The sequence below is a fragment of the Rhamphochromis sp. 'chilingali' genome (assembly GCF_963969265.1).
Source record: "Rhamphochromis sp. 'chilingali' genome assembly, chromosome: 8".
In the NCBI taxonomy this organism is placed as follows: Eukaryota; Metazoa; Chordata; class Actinopteri; order Cichliformes; family Cichlidae; genus Rhamphochromis; species Rhamphochromis sp. 'chilingali'.
Window position 1 is genome coordinate 9,085,898 of NC_137935.1, and position 24,586 is coordinate 9,110,483.

The 24,586-nt window shown below is 39.4% G+C and overlaps 2 protein-coding genes across 3 annotated transcripts in view; one reads left to right on the forward strand and one right to left on the reverse strand.

Moving 5' to 3' along the window:
- The first annotated feature begins 722 nt into the window (after positions 1-722).
- On the forward strand, positions 723-19,758 carry LOC308401718 (tripartite motif-containing protein 3-like). The gene is made up of 13 exons (XM_080890067.1): positions 723-851; positions 10,920-11,092; positions 11,586-11,826; positions 12,022-12,173; positions 12,296-12,476; positions 12,565-13,294; positions 13,485-13,588; positions 13,664-13,831; positions 13,929-14,097; positions 14,665-14,724; positions 14,952-15,022; positions 17,049-17,189; positions 17,280-19,758. Exons 2-13 carry the CDS (start codon positions 10,947-10,949, stop codon positions 17,430-17,432), a joined length of 2,316 nt encoding a protein of 771 aa, XP_080746193.1. The 5' UTR covers positions 723-851; positions 10,920-10,946; the 3' UTR covers positions 17,433-19,758.
- A 246-nt stretch (positions 19,759-20,004) lies between these two features.
- The window catches only part of frem2b (FRAS1 related extracellular matrix 2b), a 53,583-nt gene continuing 49,001 nt past the window's right edge, over positions 20,005-24,586 (reverse strand). For both annotated transcript variants that reach the window (XM_080889216.1, XM_080889215.1), the window contains exons 21-24: positions 24,032-24,158; positions 23,242-23,429; positions 23,005-23,151; positions 20,005-22,180 (exon numbers count right to left, since the gene is read on the reverse strand). In XM_080889216.1, the coding sequence (XP_080745342.1) occupies positions 21,683-22,180; positions 23,005-23,151; positions 23,242-23,429; positions 24,032-24,158 (960 nt within the window). In that variant the 3' untranslated portion in view covers positions 20,005-21,682. The remainder of the gene's footprint in view (positions 22,181-23,004; positions 23,152-23,241; positions 23,430-24,031; positions 24,159-24,586) is intronic.

Genomic DNA, 24,586 nt, shown 5'->3' on the forward strand with positions numbered 1-24,586 from the left:
GTATTCAAAATTCTCAACCTGCATGAACACATACTCTCATTTCAAATAATCCCCCAAAGTGAAAGCTGTTGAATTCACTAGCAAAAAGCCAGAGTCTTTCTTTGTTCTCAAAAGCCTCTTCTAAGTGAAAACACACAGCATATCCCATTACATATTCCATACTCTACCACCACCTGGCCTCTAGAGTGCTGTATTACTAAAACTAGCAGGACTCCTATTATTAAATGAACACACCTATCCCCTTCCATTCTCTAAAAAACAAACAAAAACAAAACAAAAAACCTCGTCAGCTTTCGAGCAACATACTCTTTATAATAATTAGCATTTTACATGTTTAGCGATTTTTACAAAAGTCTCTGGAAGGAAGGTTTAGGGAAATGTAATATAATTAAATCACTATATTGCCGTCAGTTTTGTGCTTTTTCGTTTTACTCTGATCGTTTTTGTGTTTACATCCCCAAAATTCAAAGGGTAAAGAAATAAACGTTGTGCTTTTAAAGGAAATGGGTGGTACCCAAGGAAGCCAAACCCCTTTGCAGTAGTCAGATTTATCCCTCAGTCAGTTCTCCAGATTTTCCACGTCTTTTGCATATCCCCTGCCTCCTCCATATGCTATTGGGTTCTTTAACTCCTCCCATTAGCCCTCTGACCAATCCTGCGCATAAACCACTCCCCTAATCTCCTCCTTTCCCTTGTCCTCTTCCTTACTGTCCCCTTCTTCTCCCAGACAGACCCTGCCCTTTCCTTTCTGTCGCCCTGTCTGTGGATTCTGTATTGGAGAGGTTTGGGACACTGACAATGGGAAGCTTTCTTTACGGCCTGCAATGCTGACACTCCTGTTGGGAATTTACGTGAGTACAATGTAACCATTCACTTCTTTTTTATGGTGTCGAATTTCTGCTTTCTCATCCTGCTTGTTCCGTTATCCGGAGTCCTCAGAGATACAATGACTGGGCTATAAGCAGATGAATAATTGATTACTTCATCCCAGCAGCATCTGTGCACGGATAAATCATATCAGAGGGGGCTGTACTTTAAATAAAACAAACAAAAAAACATGATGTCCCCCTCTTTTGTGCTTTTTTTAAATTGCAACAATCAACCAACTTAAAGTCAACGCAATTAATTCCAGCACCGTTTAAGACAAACTGTTGCACAGAAATTCTCCATTGCTCTGATTTTTTTTTAAAGCATTTTTTTTTTTCATTGCTTCCTCTTTCAGCCCACACACTTCTCCATTTTAGCTCCTAGCTGGCTGCCGGCTCAGTAGCAGGTGGGCATCTCTGCTGCAGTCTGAGGGCTGGGCTCTTTTAACCAAGCATACATGCTCGTTTGTTAGAGGATTAGTGATCTTCCGTTGGTTTTTCTCATCTGAATATGTATGGAGTGTGCTGCTGAGAAGTTTTGTGAGCCACATGTGAATCGACATGTTGTTTTCTTGTGCCACTCTGTGGCTCCTTGTGTTGCACTGTACTGCAGCAACAGCAGCAGGCAATGCATCATTTTTGAAGACATTTTTTTTTTAGTCTTCAGGCCTAGACTGTGAGCAGATGGTCCAGTGGTTTTGGTATTGATTGTCTTTGTTCTGAAAGGCTCGTTTTATATTTCTCATTTTAGGCTAAAAGTATCTCAAAAGTTTAATTTTTAAAATGAGTGCAGGTGATAGAGATGTTTGCCTGGTTTTGCTCTGTTGGCTGCTTGCACTGGGTCACAGGGAGGGTGCAGACGGTGCGGGATGCTGCGCCAGAGGGCAGATTGTTAGCAGAGCTTAGAGAGTCAAATTATATCTGTGCTCTTAAGGTATACAGGACAGGGAACATGTGCAAGAGAACCAGGGGACCAACAAGGGCGTTGTGTGGGTTATACAGTACTACTCTGCAAATATTGAGCAACAGAGATTAAACTGTAGCTTAGAAGTGACCAGAAACAGCAACAGCTTTTGAATACTAATTCGATCAAACGCAGACATGTAGCATATATGCTATAGGCTATAGCCCTTACCTGCTAACAAAATCAGCCCCCAGTGCACCAACACAAGTGAGAGGATAGGGAACTTGATAAATATATTATAAAAAGATAGATTGCAGGATAATTAGATTTTTTTTTGATGTTTCATATTCAATGATTTATTGACCTGCTTTCCATATTATTATATCAGTATTTAAATGAGACCCATGGCAGTGAGTCAGTTCTCCTGGGTTTATTTTTCCTAATTTGTGTAACAACATCAAATGGAAACGATCTAATTTAATATAATGCCATATCAGTTTATCTGGCTCCACTGTTAATTGCTAATCAGTGTATGATTAACCTGATTTAATATAATACACAAGTTGGATCGTTCGCCCTTTCTAATCTTTCCTAGTTGTCATCATGAGGTTTGTTGAAACCCCAATTCAGAATAAATAGATTACTGTAGGTAATAACTATAATAATTATAATTATGGTTTATAGCTCTAGAAAGCAATTAGAAAGCACTTATTTTGGAGTTTAGGACAAAATATTTGAAGGTTTAATCTCCATGAAAATGATTGTGCATATTTTGTGTTATTAATTCATTTATTGGATCAGATTATTGCTCACTGATCAACAGAAGAATGACTGTAGATGAGCCAGAGTTTTGACTTGAGTCTAATTGTCAGCTGGTGTCCCTGGTCAGTTCCTGAAACGGCAATCTAAAATTAGAATATAATGACTTATCACAGCCGGTGCATGCTGATAGTACACAGGCTACAGATGACCATCAACCAGTACAAGGCACATCCACCAAACTACCAATACAACAACCACGATGAGGTAGACTACATACAAAACAAAAGAAGGTAAAATGCTTGTGATTGGATCCTCTAATTCTGTGCTTACGTTTGAGTCGGTCCTCCTTTGAAGAGCACTTTTATTATTTTTATTTTTGTTTAGTGGTTTATGAGTCATCGTCAGCCTTTCATAAGACATCATCAAGAGGGATGCAGTCACATCAAGATTACTCGCTATAGATAATAAATATTAGATGAGACTTTCTGAAGCAGCAGAGTGGTTTATTTCAACTAAAAAAATAATCAATATTTTCTGGAAAATACCTTTACCAGTAGACATCTGTAAACCTTCAGCTACTGAACTAAAGTGCTGTTGTTTCTTTTATTGAACAACAGTGCAAAGTTCAGAGATGAACGAAATTTATAGATTACAGACTGAGGCATTCACGCTGTAAAACATGTGACAGCACAAAATGGTTAAGTCAATAAAAGTAAATATAGCACAATAAAGTCACAGTTTTTTTTCTTTACCTATTATAATAACATAGCAGCTGAGCACTGGTACTGTTCATTTTATCAAACCAACATTTGTGCCGCTCGGCAAACTGCCAAGCCGAAACCACATTCAGTTTCTTAAATATCCTGAACACGAACTACATTTTCTTAACAAAGAGTAACCCCACTAATGCTTCACAGTGTCTGTGTATCTGCAAAGTACAGCGTGTATGAGACCGTATTTGAACTACTGAGTCATAGTATGAGACATCTCAGTCCTCTTACTGCAGGTGAATAAGCATTGCAGGCACCGCTTGTGCGCCGATCTACCTTTTGTTAAATCTGCAGTGCGTGTTGTGCCTGCAGACAGGCTGCCCTGCGTGCCGCATTGTCTTCTGACAATGTTTAGGAGTGTGGGCTCACAAGGCGAGACAAAAATCTGCTGTTGTCAGATCTTATCAATCTAAACACAAAACAAAATGATGAAAAACTGCCACAGTGTTAGTTTTTAGTAGTTCAGTGTCTAATTGCAATCAGTAAGTGTCTATGCTAGGCCATTATTAGGCATGCAAATGTGTCCCCGCTCTTATGCTGAGTGTATCATTCTCAATAGCCTTACATATAATATACAGACACTGTTTTTCTTTTATGTAAAGCCCAGCGTTCCATGCTGTGACTGTTCTGTCAGAGATTGATGCATCGAGACAGATTTCTTCATCTGATGGAGTGTAAGGGGGGTGGGGGGGTGGTGGTGGTGGTGGTGGGTGTATTAGTCTTAAGAAGTTTGTGTGAATAATGATTGATGAGTCATCACGGAGCCGGCATCTTTTCTGTCCCTAAAAACATATAAAACAGACCCTGTGCTTAGATCCAGCTGCCTGAATGTCTCATTCTTAGGTCCACATTAACTTTGGCATTGTAAAGAGTGTAACTGCTCCACATTGTTATTCCTAGTGCAGATATAACTGTGAATAGTTATTCTTGACCTGTGTTCACCTGAAAGTGCTACAAATTGAGACAATGATCACAAATGTCTTCTGAACAAAGTTACAAACAATGAGACATTCGCTGTGATGTAGACAATAGTTCAGATGCTTTGTGATTATGTAATTTATGCTGTGTCTCTGGAGCATATGCTTTTCTCACTTCTACTCTTACTTGTCTTTTCTCTCTTTATATCTGAGTCAAGCGTACAGATATTCCTTTGTAACAGTCTACCTTGTTCCTCATAACCCAGAAAAATCTTTCAACAGCGTGTTGGGTTTATTCAAAATTACATTTCGGGTAATTCTGCTCAGCCTGTGAACAATTACTGTGTGTTGGCACATGAGGAAGGACACAACAGATGTAGCAGAAAACATAAACTACAGTCTATATTTAAACACAATCTGGAGAGCACATCACTGAGGGACAACACTTCTCTCTTCAGGTCAGTGAGGCTTTCACCAGTGTATGCTGGTCTAGTACATAAACAACTGCTGAAGACTCCTCTCTGCTGTGTCTCTTAAAAGTGATATCACAAGATGGTAACATGGATACAAAGTCCGTTTTCCAAGAGATGCTGTATGCAATTGTAGTTCAATAATACTGAGCTGGCTAAGATAGTAATGCTTAAAATAGATTTGAAATATTGGATACCATTGGAGAAAAAGATACTTGTCTGTTACTCAAATAAGGAAAGAGGAAGGGAAGAGGCAAATACTTTATATGGCCACTGAAGCACAAACATCCTGGAATCCTGAATAGTCACTGTTAAGGAATGGTATTAACAATCTGTAAATTACAGCCTTCTTAAAGGGCCAGTTTCTGATTTCTCATTATGTCGATTGAAGTAAAAATTTGACTTGAACATCAGTCTTTCATTTTATTTATCATGAAAGTATCATTAATGGGATCTATGCTCTTATTTGCTCTTATATTCTCTGTCCTACATATACTGTTAAAATGGTGCATGGTCATATTAAATATGGCCAAAACTTCAAATATTATTTATGTATAAGAAATAGAAATCGCCCAAAAGCTCCAGGCTGCTCTAAATGCTCAGAAGTTCAGAAAGGTTTTCTTCTACTTGGCTCATTATGATGTTAGTGGTGCCAGATATTTCTATGCGGTCATCTCAGACACGCAGCTGAGACTGAGTACAATAGCCCCACCCATCCGCTGTCTAAACCTTCTGTTTGGGACGGGCAGCCAATCAGAATAATCGATTGATCGGTTGGAGAGGTGAGGGGCTGTACCAAGGTACAGTATGGTTAGCATACCCAGTCCAAGCATATGGTCATGTGACAGTTCCGTTTTATTGGGCCAAATTCATTAGCTTATCATCTCCTGTATAAAAGAGTTTTTTTGTTTAACTGTGTCTCTCTTAGTCTGCATAGTCCAGAGATATTTGAATGAAACTTCTCCACCAAATACTTTTTCTAAGTTAACAACAGTTAAATGAATAAATTTCAGCCTGTTTGTAATGAATGACCGACTTTATGGTCCGTTCATTTCTTTAATCAAAAGTCTTATTCAGTGTTGCACGAAGGCTGGAGCACATCCAGCTGTAACCAGGTGAGAGGCAGGGGTACACCCTGAGTACGTCATCAGTCTACCACAAGGCAATAGCTCACTATTCATTTGGAATCATGATTTAACTTAATGGAGTACCTTGAGGAAATGCTTGTAAGCACACGTGGAACATGCAGACTCAACAGAGAAAGGCCTCGGGCATGTTTGAAACAAGAATTTTCTGCTGTTGGGAGGTAACGGTGCTAATCACTTCACCACAGGGCCGCTCTGTACTTGAAAATCACATGTTGACATGCTGACACTGATAGTTTTATCCTGGAAGCAAGCTGATTTATAACCATTAACTGAAATTAGACAAGTCAAGTTTAATAACTTTAGGGGCTTATTTTGAGTTATTATTTTTAAAGACTTTAACTCGCTCTCTGTCTCATTGACTATAACCAAGAGATGACATTTTGCATTAAATGTAATAATAGTTGGTCACATAACTGTGGGTCAAAGAATTAGTCATGTATTCAGAATAACATTATATTTTCCTCTATAACTGGAATTTTCCGTCTCAAAAAAAAGTTGAAATTGCTCTTTCCTATTTATTCCAATTTATCGAGGAGCAAAAAGCCCTGGATTAGGAAGCATGTGTAATTATTTTTTGTTGTTGTTGTTTCCATTATAGAGGACAGCATAACCATAGGGATTTATTTTTTTAATTTTTTTAAAAGCATCTACAGATATAAAAAGTAGCACTTCAATCGGTGGAGCAGTGAGAGGAGAGAAACCCTTACCTGCGCAACCGATTGAAATCTAAGCAGGTTAAGCTGAGGGCAATGTTTTCTCTGAAGGCGAGCTCCTGTTGCTAAAATCCAATTAAATCATTCATATTACATGTGTCTGTTTTCAAGAGAAAGGTTTTGAGCATACACACTTGCTTCAAGCATGGAATACAGCTGTATCATCTTCGGACAGCTAGTGACTAGCCTTCATTCTTTTATGTGGACATGAAGCATTTTCTTCAAAGCGAATTTGAAGTGACTGGGCATGATGGTGTCATCTGAATCTGTGAGACAGTAATCCAGATGGCAGACAGGACCTGACCCTGCAGGAGGAGATTAAGGCACTTAACAGTAATGCAGGGTGAGAGTGGCAAGTGACGTTTTGCAGTGAAACGGCTGACTTTGCAAACATTCGCGCCGTGATTTTCTGCAGTAAAAAGAGAGGAAAGGGACTATTGACCTCATCTGTATGAAGCGCTGACTGTGCACTTTTCATGACAAAGCCTTGTGATTGCTGTTTAATCACATGCTTCCTCAAACATTAGAGTAAACTGCAGATTGAAGTCTTTAGTCTGTGTTTAATTAAATATATTACTATTTATGTTGTACATTAGGTATTCTCTAAATTCACACAGGGAAAGAAGGTTTTTAATGAAAGATCTGTCTGTGGTGAGGCGAGTGGGAGTAACTGAGCTGAGGAGGGCTGCTTGAAGAACAGACAGACAGGCAGGGAGAAGGGAAGGTGGGGGAGACTGTTGCAATCCTAAAGACAGTGGCCAGTCTGTCGAGAAGGGAGGAGCCTAGAGGTCTTGGCTCATCATACTTCCTCCTGATGTCACCGTTCAGCTGCTGCAATTCAGAGTCTATGTAAAGGGAGGACAGCCCAGGGAGGGGAGGGCTTTTTAGGGGAGACAAGGGAAGGGGAGGCATAGAGTTTTTTGGGAAGGGCTTGTTGTGAATGGGCTTGGCAGACCTCCTTAGTCAGTAGGCCTTCTGATCACTTGGGAAGAAACAACAATAGAGTCTGCGTGCTTGAGAAAATTCCCATCTGTCTGTGGCTGGGCTCAGGCATACTGATGTCATGAGTGCATTTATGTGGCCGAGAGAGAAAGAGAAAAATGACAGGATAATAAAAAAACAGGGAGAATGAGGGAGGGGAAGAGATGTGGGGCGCTGAGCTGTGAGCAGAGCTGAAATGCCATTGTTATTGCTCGCTGCTCTGTGTTGCAAAAAGGGACAGCTGCCGCCGAGGCCTGCTTGCTCATGTGAGGCAGAGAGCCCAGCTCACCGTGAATTTTTCCCCATCTCCCCTCAGACAGAGAGACAGGTGGTTCCTGAACTCAGCCTGCTAAGAGTCAAGGGAAGGAACTAGAAGGAATTTGGGGAGTGGCATTTCAAAGCTTCCTCTTTCCTCTTGTTGCTCTCAAAGAAAAGGGGCCTAGTTATATTTTTAAGGCATCAGCTGAAAGACAGTTTTGTTTGGTGAGACATGTTATAGTGACGCAACAAGGAAACTGATAGTAAGCTCAAATAGAGTGAATCCTTCTTTTGTCCGGTCTGTGTGCATTGTTTTAAACTGCAATGAGCAGGATGTTTTTACGCTCATAAACATGATCAAGAATTTTAAAAAATGTTATACATTGTCAGTTACTCAGAATATGACATCTTGCATCAGTGATGGTGTGCTACATTCATTTACATATTTTGATCTGTAATCAGGTTTAAAATGACGGCTCAAGGTCAACTGTCAGGTTTCCCCGGCTCAAAGGTTCACTTTGATTAATAGCACCATAGCAATTAACCTTCTCATATACGTATCAGATAGCTGTTTTAAGCTTTCTTGGGCATTAATGAAGCTATTGGGTATCCTAACTGTTCATGATCCTACATAACAAGAACTAGGGCTGGGCCATATTATACCGTTCACGGTAATACCGGTATACTGTTAGGCAACGATAGGAAAATGAAATATCGCGATAGAATGGGAGTAAAGCGCGCATGCGCAGTGCCTTTGTTTTCATACGCACATGGCCGATTGTTGAGTGAAACAGATGAACCAGAATTGGTTTGTAAAAATGGTGCAACTTCCGTGATGTGGAACTGGTTTGGTGTTTGTCCGTCAGATACACAACAAAGCACATTTTTTTTGCAGAACATGCAAGCGGCTGTTGTTATTGTCATATTTGTCGGACTAAGATGCTCTTAAATCTGGGAGTAATCTGGGTCCTAAACTCAGTATGCTTCAGGTCAAACAACACTGCAGCATCACTTAGAGTTAAAAACTGTCTAAATTCTTTCATCTTTAATAAAACGATCAGCATTGCTGCTTTACCATGTGTAACTATAAAGTTTAACTTCCAGGCATCCATGAAAACAAAAGTTATTACATTTAACGGAGTTAGAAGTTAGCAGGAAGCTAGCGGAAGTTAGCTCGCTAGTTTCGCTAGTTACCTAAGCATGATATTGCATGTTCTGACGGAGAGATTTCTGAAAAAAATCAAACGTACAGCTCTGCTATCACTTCCAACATAAATGAAGACAGGAAACTAAACAGCAGTGACGTTTGTAGGGTTACTGAAGTTGGGCTAGCTGGTATATAATGATGTGCTACGTGATCGCTAGCGACACAGCTATGTTAGCATAACATAAACAGTGAAGCTGGAGGACGAACACTAACACTTTTCCACTTATAAAAGTTAACGTGAAGGTTCTTCATGGTTAGAGACAAATGCAATCGCATGGCAGGATGCTGTAAACGGACCAAACTTCAGTCAGGAGAACAACTGAGATAATCCATCCACAATACCAGGTTAGTCATTAATATACTGCAACAACATGGGAATAGAGCAGCTGCAGAGAATTCAACATTAATGAATCAATGGTACAGAAGTGGAGGAAGCAAGAAGAATGAGTTTAATAAAGTTTGATTTATCTGACTGCTTTGTTTCGCTTAATGTGCCTTATAATCCCGTGCACCTTATGGTCCGAAAAATGCGTACTGCACACTGCAGTTTAATGTTGCAAAGCACCTCTTTTTAACCATATAACCATATTATACGTGGTTATGCTCAGGATATGTCAGCCCATTTCTACTGGAAATGCCTTTTGGTTAAACTTTCAGCAAGGAATTTGCATTTGCACTGTTACATTTTTATGAAGCTTTAATGTACATAAAAACCAGCTTCTTGTTTAAGTGAAAATAAATGGAAGGTTGTCTTTTTGCGCTAGTAATGTTGTGGAGTTGTATTTTGTCTCGCATCAATTATATCGTCGGTTATATCGTTATCGCAAATTTTCAAATATATATCGTGATAAATATTTTTGGCCATATCACCCTGCTCTAACAAGAACATATCTTGCTAGTGTTACAAAGAAAATTGAAAGAAAAAGCAAAAGAAAATAAATTAATTGCCTTGGAGTTCTTTTCCCATGTAATTTGACATCTCAGCAGTCGTCACGGAACTGTCTTTGTCAGGGGATAAATTCAGTTAATTTGTAATGAATTTTTTGAGCTTTAATTCAAGACGTGCAATGCAGTGTCAAGGTTATTAGCGGATGGTGCATTACAGAAAATTATAAGGAGCCTAGAGTGTGAGTTACCTGACTGAAGGTGTTTTGTAGGACAGAAACTATAGAGGAAAAAACTGAAAACAATAGGGCTCTTTACAGTGTTAGCCAAACCAAATGACAAAACACACCAATCCTCCTGCTGGAATTTTATTATCATATGAGTCACTCACTTTTGTAAGCGGTGTTTATTGACCAGTTTGTCTGTGTTTTTGGACTCCATGTAATCCTTTATGTGCTTATGTACACTATGACAGATGTACGGCACAACATTGGCATGCTAAGTTAATCCCTGCTTGACCCAGTGGTATAATTTCATGTAACAGCAACTCTGCCATCTGAACTGCAAGCCAGCAGGCATCTACTCATCTAGGAGTCATATTAAATAACAAAAGTGACACAGTACACCGAAAAATATCACCAAGAGTAAAACATCAGTATTAGTATCATGTTTTGATTGGCTTATACTGTGTATAACTTCTAACACTATTGCTGACAGCATAATTGTCTCCACTAAGAGTTCTACCCTGCAGTTTTAATCACATGTATATGTTTCTTTCCACTGTGTGAACTCAATTGGGGGTTTCACTTATAAAGTTAAACAACCTCTGGTGAGGGAACTCATACTACTTGACATAGTTTGATAAGCGAGACCATAAATTGCTCGCGGATACAGGATTTAGATGAGGTTTTATTGTGTTAGCGGGACTATGAGTCATTTCTTCCTTTGCTCAAGCAACTACACCCTGTTCACCCTGCCTGACTGTTTCCTCGAGGCTTTCTTGACCTTTCTTCTCTTTCTTTCACCTTGTTTGCACAGGTTAAGTGTTCCCAGTGTCCCCTTTGAATGTCTGTCATTATGGCGAAGCGTGAGACTGGCAGCACCAGCCCTGTGGTGAGGCAGATAGACAAGCAGTTCCTGGTCTGCAGCATCTGTTTGGACCATTATCACAACCCAAAGGTGCTACCCTGCCTGCACACCTTCTGTGAGAAGTAAGCCATGAATCACTTAGCTTTACAAGGTGATCGACACCAGGAGATCAAAGTGACAGTAAAGAGATAAGCAGACATAAAACATTTAGAAGCAAAATAAAAAAGATGAGTCAGCGTTTGGCTATTATAGGATGCAGCGTGCTAGATTTTAGTGTACTTTAATGTCTTTTTTAGCAATTTCTAAATTTGGTATCACAGCTCCTCGCTTAAGCGAGCTATTCTGTCATATTCATGGTTTCTGCATGACGTAAGTCACCAGCTACTCTAAGCTTGGTCACAAGAAAAGCACACAGCCTTTTTTTAGGGCACAGCTTTGGTAATAGCAAATACTGATTTCCACAGCTGTGTTGCTACAGTAGTACTGTTTTTACATCGTTGTGCTTAGTAACCACTCAAATCACATTGTCCAGTCTTCTAATCAGGTCTCACCCTGAAATTGGTGCTTGACTGCAGCTTTATTAACTGATTTCTTTAACATCTTATCTGATTGTAGATGTCTACAGAACTACATCCCTCCCCAGTCTTTGACACTATCCTGCCCAGTGTGCAGACAGACTTCTATCTTGCCAGAGAAGGGTGTGGCAGCCCTGCAGAACAACTTCTTCATCACAAACCTAATGGAGGTGTTACAACGAGACCCAGAGTGCAGCCAGCCTGAGGCGGGCAATGTTCTTGAGTCAGCCAACGCAGCTACAACCTGTCAGCCCCTTTCTTGCCCTAATCACGAGGGCAAGGTAAGCTTTAAAAAAATAAAAAAATGCTGATGAAAAATAGGTCAGAGCTGTCATACCTCATCTGCATGTTCATGACCAGGCTGCCAACTGTTATTGGATTAAAAAGAAATGCCTTCTGTATATATACATTTGAACTTCTGAGCAACCTTGACCTCAGAAATGTGACTTTACTTGCCTCAACTGCACCATCTGCAGGTGATGGAGTTTTACTGCGAGTCATGTGAAACAGCCATGTGTCTGGAGTGTACAGAAGGAGAACACAGGGAACATGTGACGGTGCCTCTAAGGGATGTGCTCGAACAGCATAAGTCAGCCCTTAAAGGTCAGCTGGACACTGTTCGCAACAGGTAAGATTTTTCACTGCTTTAACACATAATCTATTATGCGATTGCTTTTGGAAGACATTAGTAAAATTGGATGTGTAAAAGTATAAAGAGCTGTAATCTGCGTTTGTTTTTTGCTCTGGCAGACTACCTCAGTTGACAGCTGCCATTGACCTTGTGAATGAGATCTCCAAGCAACTTACAGAAAGGAAAAATGACTCTGTGACAGAAATCAGTAATACTTTTGATGAGCTGGAGAAGGCCCTACACCAACGCAAGACTGCTCTCATTACTGAGGTGGAAAACATCTGCAGCACCAAGCAGAAGGTCAGCGATCTTATTCATTTTAAATTTGATGCATTTAAAAAAAAAAAAAAAATCATGATAGCTCTGCTGACTTTCTCCATCTTCTTAGGTGCTTCAAACTCAGCTTACCTCTTTGCTTCAGGGCAGAGAGAACATTCAGAGTAGCTGTAACTTCACAGAGCATGCACTGAGCCATGGGAGCGCCACTGAAGTCCTTCTGGTCCAAAAACAAATGGGTGAGAGGGTGAGTGCTCTGGCAAGACACAGCTTTCCCGAGCATCCTCATGAAAACGGACATCTGGAATGCCAGGTGGAGACGGATGGATTGAGGCGCTCCATTCAGAATCTAGGAGTCCTGATCACAACGGGGGCTGTAGGCCATACCAGCGTTGCCACCGGTGAAGGTCTGCGACACGCACTAGTTGGCCAACACACCACTATCACAGTCACCACTAAAGACAAAGATGGAGAATTGGTGAAGACTGGTAACGCGGTTCTTAGGGCAGAGATTATCTCTGCGGATGGGGTGTGTACTGAAGCTGAGGTGGTGGACAACAAAAACGGCACCTACGAGGTTGGATACACCCTCCGCTCTGAGGGAGAATTCACCTTTTCTTTGCTGCTATATGAACAGCCTGTGAGGGGGAGTCCTTTCCGTTTGCGTGCTGTCAAACCGTCAGATGTCCTGCAGTCGCCAGACGATGTGAAGAGACGAGTGAAGTCCCCAAGCGGAGGAGGAGGTCATGTTCGCCAGAAGGCCGTGCGCAGGCCTTCCAGCATGTATAGCACCACCAAGAAAAAGGAAAATCCAATAGAGGACGAGCTGATATATAGAGTTGGTGAGTGAAAAAGCGTTATTTTGGATATTAATCGTACTGTTGACTGTTCTTACAATCTTCCATCCATGCATATTTTTATGCTTTTAGTGCTTTTAATTTACTTTTAATGGCACAAAATGGTGACTTATCCTTAAAAGTTTTAATATTTTCTTAGTGTTAAAAACATGGTGATGTTTTGTTGATTTGACAGGAACAAGAGGGAGAGATAAAGGAGAATTCACCAATCTTCAAGGCATCTCGGCCTCCAGTAATGGTCGGATTGTGGTAGCAGATAGCAACAACCAGTGCATACAGGTCAGTGGCTAACCTATTTAGCTTCAAAGAATTCATTTTTTGAAGTGTTTAATAATTAATTTTCTTTTTTTATAGGTTTTCTCTAACGACGGCCAGTTTAAGATGAGGTTTGGGGTAAGAGGTCGTTCACCAGGCCAGCTGCAGCGCCCCACAGGAGTCACAGTAGACATGAACGGGGACATAATTGTAGCTGACTATGACAACAGATGGATTAGCATCTTCTCCTCGGATGGCAAGTTCAAGGTTGGCATTCCAGTCAGTAAAAGAAATGTTTTTTGTTTTTAAACCGCACGATTATAAAGTGAAACTAGATTTTAAAACAAAACTTTGTTTGTAACAGAATAAGATTGGTGCTGGAAGATTAATGGGCCCCAAAGGTGTGGCTGTGGACAAGAATGGACACATTATCACGGTTGATAATAAGGCCTGCTGTGTCTTCATCTTCCAATCAAATGGGAAGTTGGTGACAAAGTTTGGCGCCAGAGGAACATCAGACAGACACTTTGCAGGTACTGAGTGATGTTAAATCAATAAATGGGATATTTTTATATATATATATATATATATATATATATGATCATTTTATTAACAATGTGTCTTACGGAAAATGACAGAGATGAAGTTTCATGTATCAGGGCATGTGGTTGGGCCAGATTTACAAAATTGATTTCTGTTTCTTCACAGGAAAGTTGATTTGAACAGTGCTAGTGATCAGCATGTCTCTATGCACCCTTCATTTGTTTTAACTAATGAGTGCATGTATAGCTACTTGCTTAATTAGAGACATTAACACACAGTTAATGTTTTGGTTGTTGCACTGATTGTCCTAATTATAAATGATAAATTATACACCCTGTCATCATAGCACAGCTGGAGTCCGCAGTTCATGATGTACACTACTGCATGCCAAGTTTTGACGATCGTCCTTCCCTGTTGTTCAGATGTGGGGGGGGACTAATTTGCATGCTTTGCTGGAATCCCTCATTGATGCCGCTCCAGTTGTACAGCAATATTTAAGTTGAACTCACCCGTTCGTTCACTTTCATTTCTCACTTATAACTTTTCTTTTCTTTTAGAGAAAAGTGGTGCAAACATTGCACTGGATACAAAGATTAGTAAATCTGGCCCTGTTTTCAGTAAGTAATATATTCACTGTGACTGTGAGCTAAAACAATGAATCTTTGTTCTCTTTTTCTACATGTTGGTGCTTCAGCCCTGTCATGTCTCAGCTCTGAGAGTTTCTCTGTGATCACTTGGTGTCTTGTTTTTGATGTCCAGAAATAGTATGCCGCTTCATCTCATACACTGTAAACGGACGGATGACTCATCTTTGCTGTTCCCTCCCTGTCTCCTCTGCTTTCAGGTCCTCACTTTGTGGCTGTAAATAACAAAAATGAGATTGTGGTAACAGACTTCCACAACCATTCAGTGAAGGTATGGCTTGTTGCAAGTATGTGCGAACATTATGTTTGAAAACCTGGGACTTCTTCCAGAAAGTGTGTTCAATAAACCTGAGTTGATTAGCTCTGAGATCAGCAAGTCTGAGTTTTCGGTTCCAGAGCAGCTGAATTAAGGGTGTACATGAGTAGAAAAAGAAAACCATCATCGGTAGTGCTCCAGTATCAGGACTCACCATGGCAACGGGTAAATAAAGAGCAAAGCCTCCATTTGAATCCAGTAAACTGAAAAATATGAACATGCGTCAGTGCTGACCATGGTATTTATCTCAAATGGAAGGGCAGGAAAGAGTAACTTTAATCAGGTTGGTCTGCTCTGTCATCATCATAGGCAGACTGTGGTCATCATTATCCCAACTGGAATTTTCACTAGATAAATCTGTAATCCTGATTTTCAATTTGATTTTCAAATCTAATTATTCAGCCATAACCCAAGAAGGGTAAAATATAAGTGAAAGAAACAAAAGATAACAGACAGATTACTTATGGACCGGTGATATTAATTACCCAGATAGCAACAGACTACAGGGCAGATCCGCCTTCAGGGCATTTCGATTAATTAAATAAAAGCTGTTTTTCCTACAGGTGATGACCATTCATTGTCTGAATGATTATTTAGTAAAAACTGAATCTTCTAATGGAGTGTAAAAAGCTTAATTTTTTCATACAGAGAGTTTCATCATTTCTGAGATTACTGAATAAAAAAGTTTAATGAAATTTACAGAAAAAAAAACTCTGCTTTAATGTTCCCAGTTTAACCATTTATAATCTGATCTAATTTCAGCCTGCACTGATAGATGATGGCTTTTTCACAGTCATAGCAACGGTGTTTAGATGTTGCTGTTAATAGTAAAAGTTTAGTAATAGTTTCTAATATAATTGAAATGAATGTAAAGTTGTTGTTGGGTTTTTTTTGTAATTGCAAACAAGTTTAAATTTAAATGGCTTTTAAAAACATTATATTAGGATGAGGTGTTTTAAATAAAGAATGCAGATTATAATCAGAAGAAATTAAGCTGTTGAACTGATTCAGATGGATGAGCTGGGAAATGACTGGTGCCAAACTGAGTTTGGGTCTGATCCTTATCCATTTTGGATCCGTCCCGCCGTGCAAGTGGACTCCAACATGGACACAGTTTGCTGATCTGTTACAGAGCATATGAATTTCAGACACTGTGCCTTTGACAGCATTTAATGACTGAAACGCAATCTGTGAACACATTGCTGAACATGAAACGCTCAGGACACAGGCTGTCTGTAGCTGCATTTAAAAACTCATGACTCAAAGGCCTAAAGAAAATCATTTCAGCCTCATCTTCACTCCTTCACTCAAATGTTCACATCCTCTAGAAGATCCAACTGTGACAGACATTTTTCACAGTGTGACCAATTACAGTGTGGGGAAAATGGCTGACAGTCTGACAGCTGCATTACTGTCTAGAGTGTGAGAGACAGAAAGATGGAGACTATAGATTTTAGTGTGAGCTGATTAAAAGTCTGAGTTGTAATCGCTGTCTCCATCCTTAACGGTTGACAAGGGAATGAATGAAAAAGTCTTTTTAACCACTGGTTGTTGTTAAGCTCAGAGTTCAAGTCAACTCTCTTTCTGGAGCCTAAAACCCAGATTTTCTCTTAATTCAGGTTTAACAAAGTCAGCGATGTTAGCTAAACTCTCTTCCTACAATAGGACTGAAGTCACTTTAAGATACCAAAACTGAAGCAACCCTCTCCGATAGCCTCTTTATTTTGCAGGTTTTTTAAATCTTAAAATAGTGCTTAGCATTCTGATAAAGGCTGCATACCTGTTCCCCCCCATTGTTTTCAGCCATGCACTTGGACCGATTTTAAAATCAATCAGTTTCAACAGAACAAGAAAAGGCAGGCAGACTCAAACCAAACCAAACACTGCTGTACTTCTCATGCTGTGAGGATGTGACTGGCATTTTTCTTTACTTGTCAGCATCATTCACCCATTTTCTTTTATGCTTAATCTTACCTGACAGGTGTACAATGCAGATGGGGAGTTCTTGTTTAAATTTGGCTCACACGGAGAGGGGAACGGCCAGTTTAATGCTCCAACGGGTGTGGCTGTGGATGCCAATGGAAATATCATTGTTGCTGATTGGGGAAACAGTCGGATCCAGGTTAGTTTGCGGAAATGAATAACTGGAACTGCGTTACACTTGCAGTAGTCACTCATCTAATCTGTCCTTCAATTCTCCATACCCATCCAGGTGTTTGACAGCTCAGGGTCTTTCCTCTCCTATATCAACACATCAGCGGACCCGCTTTATGGCCCCCAGGGCTTGGCTCTCACATCTGATGGCCACGTGGCGGTGGCAGACTCTGGGAACCACTGCTTCAAGGTCTACCGTTACCTACAGTAGATAGCCATCTTCAACACCGCAAGCACTGACGACACAACCAATGTATTCCACAAGGTGCAATGATTTTTCCAGTACAGCCTTTTGTGTGTCGCCTCACCTTACCTTTATGATGTGAATTGACCATAGACAGCATAAAAGGTGGACGTCGCTGACATCATCCATCTCATTTCAAAATACCAGATGTGATGAGGAGGGGTGGGTTTAAATCTGAAACTGCTTGCTTATTGGCTAATTACTTACAAGTGGTTAGCCAATGATTGGGATAATCATAGCACATTAATCAACAGATAATGATCCTTTTTAAAACATTGTATGACCAAGATTTACAAAGTAGACTTAATTTTTTATTCAGTGTGCCCCAAAATGAGTGACTAAGTCACGAGGGAAGGGTTTACAGAGGTCAAGACAGAAAGCCATTTTCCCATAAACATCTATAGGGTCAAAGTCTTTTTGCAATTACATCTATTGCATTCTGATGGCCTTTAAGCTGCTGCTTGCACTGGCTTCCTTTTTGCTTACCTGGAAACTACGTCCATGTTTTATCCTGTCTGTGGAACTGACGGTTAACTTTAAAATTGAGTGACGTAGCGTAACTCGGAACAAGCGATGACTTGAAGCTATGGACTGGTTTTTGAAAATCTGCAAATACTGACGTGGATGGTATTCTTAAACAACACTTTCTGTGAGAGCTGACAAGGTAGGAGATAGTTGGAACTATTTAATCAGCCATAACTCGTCCAGATGCATGAAACTTTACTTTATCTTGATACCTAGACAACAACACAGTGCACCCATTAGTTGCTTTCTCATGAACTAGTTAATGCTTACAGTGAAATAAACAGCGCTATGCTTCTCCAGCAATGAAATGTAAAACTTCTCATTTACTGACATCTCACATAAGTGTCACCACCATCTGTGCATTGATTTGCTGTATGTACTGTATATACATGAATGTATATTGTGTATATTAGATCACTCCCTATGTATGTGCTATGATTTTTCTTTTTTTTTTTTTTTTTTTCTTTTTTTTGGAAACACTCAGCCTTGTGGCAGTCCAGATCACAGGAGTCAAGGATTCCCGGATTTTAAACACGTGTATGGCAGCTGTTAAAGAGTGTGCTTTCAAACATACCCAGCACATGCTTAAATGAAGAATCGTCATATTTATTGCTATTGCAAGCAGCACAATGATCGTTTTTGTTATTATCTGTTATCTTGAAGGGGGAAAACAATGTAAAATGCTAATTTATTTTATTTTATACTAGCTCAGCATTTGCAAATTATTTTTCTAAATATTTTTTCTTTCTTTCAAGCTTCACACTTTCTCCCTTTCCCCAAATTAACCCCTTAAAGCAGAATTCAGTATCCACCCGCATCTGGGAAATGTAGATCAGTGTTTGTGCACTTGGGCAGCTCTTTTCCAAAGCTACAACCCTATCTGGTTTTTATTTACAATAACAACAAAGTATATCAGTATTTAGGTTTCTGTGTTTAGGATTTTGGGTTCATAGAAGCACTGGCTTGCCTTTAACAATTCAATAGCTTTTATTCAAGTGCTACCACCTGGATAGAAATAATACAGATATCTCAGGAAATCCATCCAAATTTCACAATATCAGTGGAAGAATATTAAATAGTTGTTTTTTTTTTTTTTGTTTTTTTTTTAATTCATAAACTCATAGACATAATAGTGGAACAGGCACATTGGGAGCTTTGCGAGAAAACTGTTAATTTGTGCAAATTTAATCTGAATCCAAGGTCATAGCTATTGGGACGGAAGATGAATTCTGTTTTATTGTGTTTGTTGCTTTGTGGTTTTCATATTAGAAACTGTTACAGATGTATTACCAGAAATGACCGTTTATGAGAGGACATTGACTAGCAAGCACATTCACGCTTAAGAGTACACTATTTGTGATACTGTTCTAAGCTTTCTGTCAAATCTGAGTCTCTGCCTGGCTTCCATCATGCCATGACTCTAAATGAAGGACTCATTTGTTCATTCTATGTAATGTCAAACAAAAACACGGTGCCACGACAGAAGAAAGACCGGGTGCAAGTCTGACTTAATTAATCACAGTACTATGCTCAACACCCAGACACTTCCATAACCTTTCAGTGTGGAGCTTTTCTGAGCTGCAGGATATGACTCAAATTCTACCAGTTAAGTCAGCTAGGAAGCTGTGGTTTTCATGCACCTCGACTCGTTGCCAAACAGGAGCGAAGACATGCTCATCTTTTTGAGATGTGTCTAAAGCATTTTATCCGACCCAGTCTTGTTTTCTCTATGAATATGCACTGGTAATAAAAGCACATGATTTACTGAGCTGCCGTGTATGTGTGTGACTAACATTTGTTTGTTTGCTCTGCAGGGGAAATTTTTTTTCTCCCCAAATAAAACCAAATCGTTTAACAGTAGTGAAAATGAAATTGTAATTTACACAGGCACTGGGGACACACATTCTGGGCTACAGTGGGTACAAATTTCAATTTCACTGGCTTGTTATGACGCTGCTTTTCCCAATATTTCTATATTTATACAGATTTCATGAAATCATTAAGTTCAATGCTATTTTCTTGAAAAATTATTTATTTGCAGACCATGTTGTCTTCCTGGTCTATGTTACAAATACTTACAGCACATACAGTATGCATCTTTTAACAATAACTGTTCCCAAAACATCCAAATGGTATATTTATATGTAATACATATGTGTATATACATAGATACATCATTGTGCATAAAAAATGCACTCAGCGTATTAGAGTATAGTAAAAGAAGCACAGTACATTGATACAGTGTCAAACCTAGATTAGCAAGCAAAATGTGCACCGAAAAACAAAAAAATCATACTGTGGATAAACATTTCATCAAGGTATTTTATCACAGGTTGCATAGAATTGTTTTCAATTTCAAAATAATAATAAAAAAGCAAACAAACTTGACATAAAGTGATTATGAAGTTGATGTTTATTATAGGATACACAGCAGTATGAGGTAATCAGATTTTATGGCAACATGGATAAAGTTTTTAGCATTTTTTCTTTCAATGCAAACTGTTAATATCTACTGCAATATCACAATAATAAGCATGTCATACCGTTTGAGAAAAAAAGATTTGATGAATCAAAATCAAAGGTGGAAAAGGATTGATTTGTGTCAACAGAACAATACTTGGAAAATAAATATATTTAAAACCAAAATATCAAAAAATCAAAGAGAGAATGATTGCAGATTAAACATTTCATTCCCTTTAAGTGAAATAAAGCATAAAAAAAGCACAGTCAACATGTAGCCCTGTTGAGAAAGGGATTTAGCAAGCTCTACAAAGCTACAGTAGGCAACACTTACAGTAGAATTTAAGCGTACCAGTTATGAATGTAGTTCCTGTTAAAAATAATGGATGTGAAACCATTACTACACTACACTGTACACTGCAGACCAGCTATCCCGAAAGCTGCTGTAACACCACAGGATCCTTTAAGAGAACTGTTTAAGTTCCCCTATCTGATTCAGTGTCATATGTTAACTAAGAGAAGAACAATAACCATTAGATAAATACAGTTTCTCATGGGATATACTGTAAAATACAAACATGTGGAAGTACAGTAGATCAGACACATTTGCCACAAGCCAGTTTAAATCAGCAGTGAGACTTTTTTAAAATCCCAAAGTACAAAAATTAATTGCATGCAAGAACATAAGCACAAGAAAATTATATTCACTTGGATGATTTTCAATTGAGCGTTTTACTGAACACACAGGACACACATTTTACATCATAAAACCGTAAAGTCCTGTGACTTCTTAGGCACACACAGAATCGAATCATTCTCTGTAAGAACAGACAGGTTTTTCCAGTGAAAGCGTACTGTGGACAGTGTCAGCAAATGCAAAATATCCGGCCTCTCTAGACCTACTCAGCAAAACACCAAACACCATTCAAGGTAAGAGGCATCTTCTGTAGCACCTTTGGAAACCTAATAACACCTTTTTGGATCAAGTGGCATCAAAGGCCAATTAATAAGTGACAACTTGGCAAGTGCCTTAAAACAGCTACTAACACTGTCCGTTTCCTAGTGTCCAGACCACTCTCCAGCATGAGGAGTGATGCAATATTTCAAGTAGATTTCTGAATAGAATCAAAGCTCTTGTAGTTTGTGTTGTTTCACACGCAATCTTCAGTTTTTTTATGTAAATGTGAGGCACTTGCAACATAAAATAACTTTCTCGATCTTCAGTCTGTCAGTTAGACCTCTGAGCTGTCACTGATGTTTTGTGTCATCATGGGCTCTGCGCTGCTGGAGTTCCTGGGCACTTCTTTCTTCTCTTGTTTGGACCGAACTAGTAACACCACCACAATGATGACGAGAACGGTAAGTAGCAGCCCCACAAAGATACCAATCATCAAAACCAGGCTGTCGTCACCGTCCCTCTCTTTGAGCTCTCGAGGGATCTGTCCTTTGGTAAAGATCTCCCTGTCCGGGCTCGTCCTCTGTTGGCCACTGCGGTCCAGGGCGATGTGCAGGATGTTGGTGCCACGATTGTTACTCACACCAATGTCCTCTACTATATCTAGGACATCATTAGCTGATCTTCTGAGGCGATGTTGACTCTTCGGTAGCAAATCAGTGTGCTGACTCATCACGTGGTACTCCAGGCTTCTCTTCCCTATGCCACGGTTAGCATTGTCCTTGGACCGGACAGTGTAGATGGTGTGTATGTACCACTCTCTTCCTGCAGCCACCTGAAACGAGCAACAGCTATTATTTTAATGTCCATCCATGTGTCTCAAATTACCCAGGTAAAGAAAAGGACAGAATTGATAAAGGGGTTTTTGCCACCTCCTCCCTATATTTTAGTGGAAGGCTAAAAGTATATCTATTCTCAGAGATCCTTAACTGCCAGCTTTATTAAACTATAACCATTAGAGTCAGATCTAACAGTTCCGTGCAGAGAGTAGTACGTATGTGCTATGAAACCTTTATTTTTTGACATTTTCTTGTAAGGAACAACTTCAGTTTTATTTTGTGATTAAAACAGAGCTAAACCTCACAGTCCAGTTCAGTCCAGTCACTGCATAAACTGAATAGAAAAGCACAAAACTTGTTTAACCATTGGAAAATGCCCTGCCAGTCTGCAGACTTAATGATACTGACTTTTCCTTGTTAACAAGCCAAGAAACATAGATTCCCTGACCAAAAGCAGCAATTTGGACATGGTGAAAAGTGGAGAGTGTGAGTCATACCAAAAATACATAACTCTGGTATCATAACCTCTATGAAAGCCAACCTAAGGAGCTTTTCATGAGGGCACAGACTGTGTCTGGTCATTAAGTCTTTTTCTCTATCAGCTTGTTAGGGATAAAATGTCAGCGCAATAAAAACCCATTAGTCTAGAGCTATTAGTCTGTGAGCTCTACAGAGTGGGATACCATGCTCACACCATAAAGGCAGGTTAAGTTAGCTCTAAATAGTTTCAGTGTAATGTTTTCTCTGGAATGACTCATAGGTTTGTGATTTTAGATCGTGTGAAGTATTTAGTGTGTGTTTTCAATTTGTTTTTACTGACCTGGAAAAGAGCTGTAGAATCCATTCTGAAACCATCTGAACCAGGTTGTCTCACCAGTGCTAAAGCACCGGGGTCATCCACTGCCAGGAAGGCATTAAAAGGTACATCACCAAATACCCGAGCCTGTGTCTCCGGCTGGGCCTTGTCCTGAAGTCAAAGAATTACACAGGAAACGATGAAGTTTGAATAGGCCCAGAGTACACGTGATACTATAAGAAATATTATTTTATTACTTACAATGATCTTGAATCTGTAAAGCAGTGATGGAGCATCAGCCAGACAGCCGAACTCAAAATTGCTCGGATTATATTTAGGGACGTATCCATCTGCTCCAGTGCACAGGAACACTTTTTCGATGTTACAAATAAAGGAGCTGCCCAAGTTCTGTACTGGATCCACCATCACTCTCCCATAAACTGCATCCCCTGATAAAAAAGAAATAAAGATTTCATCACGAGTAAAACATCAGTCATTACAAGCATAAATTTGATGGTTTAATGAAAAGTTAGTAAAAGTGGTTCTATTATGCCTGCAGGTTCAGTTCTCTCAAATGACTGTACTTTGCTCAGCTATATAATGAGGAAAAACCACTAAAAGCCCAGCTAAAGCCACTCTCACTCTCTACACTGACTCAGACAGCAGCTTCAAGGACTTTAAGTGTTTTAAGACCTTGTTGATGGACACAAAATGCAGGCATTCTCATAATTAGCCTGTTTAGGAAAAAGATGTGGAAGTAGTCAGAATGGCACTTCATGAAGCCCTCATTTTCCTTTCATTTTGTTTTGTTGAGTCAGTAAATAATGGGGGACGTTTCTGCCAAATCAACAGAACCATTCATCACACAGGGATTTCTTTTTGATCTGTAGAATGAAGAGAAGTCCACGCAGCTGAGCAATGAAAACATTCACAGAAATATTTCGAGCTTGGAGCATATTTATTTCCTTTAATGTTATTTTTTCTTTTCATATTTTAATTTTATTTTATTTTTCAAGATTTTCAAGGCGTTTTAGAAATGTTACAGTATTACCCTCTGAGAAAGCAGTGTCACTCTCCTGTTCAAAGCCCATGGAGCCGTCTGAGAGCCAGAGTGTCCGTTTAGAAAGTAAGATCATCTGTGTGTTCAGACTGAACTCAGCAGCCACTGGATCACTAACCTAAAAAGACACAGAAGACAGAAAACAAAAAAACATATTTACTATTTATTTATAGTTTAGATATTTAACTACCAAATGTGAAGATTTGAATGGTCTTCTTTTTTGTTTTTACATTCACAGGATACTTTGTTAGACAGACCCTACAAGTAACAGGTTGGACTCCCTTTTGCCCTATTGACCAATCGCTCTTGCGTATACTTGGATTTATAAGTAGACAAACAGTAAATGTGGAGAGCAGAGGAGGAATTGTATTTTCTGAAATTCAATCTCCAAAACGTGATCGTGATTAATTTTTATTTGCTTTTTTTTTTAAAAATATATCTGTATTTGCAAACAATAGCCACAGAATTTAATCCAGAAACTGCAAAGACAAAATTATCCACTGGCACCATACTACCAAGTTCAGTATGCCACTTAATTAAGACATT

Bases quoted from the DNA above. Each gene is read 5' to 3' on its own strand.
- LOC308401718 (XM_080890067.1), top strand. From the start codon at position 10,947: ATGTCTGTCATTATGGCGAAGCGTGAGACTGGCAGCACCAGCCCTGTG. The intron at 11,093-11,585 runs GTAAGCCATGAA...ATCTGATTGTAG, and splicing joins CTGCACACCTTCTGTGAGAA to ATGTCTACAGAACTACATCC. The intron at 13,295-13,484 runs GTGAGTGAAAAA...TTGATTTGACAG, and splicing joins CGAGCTGATATATAGAGTTG to GAACAAGAGGGAGAGATAAA.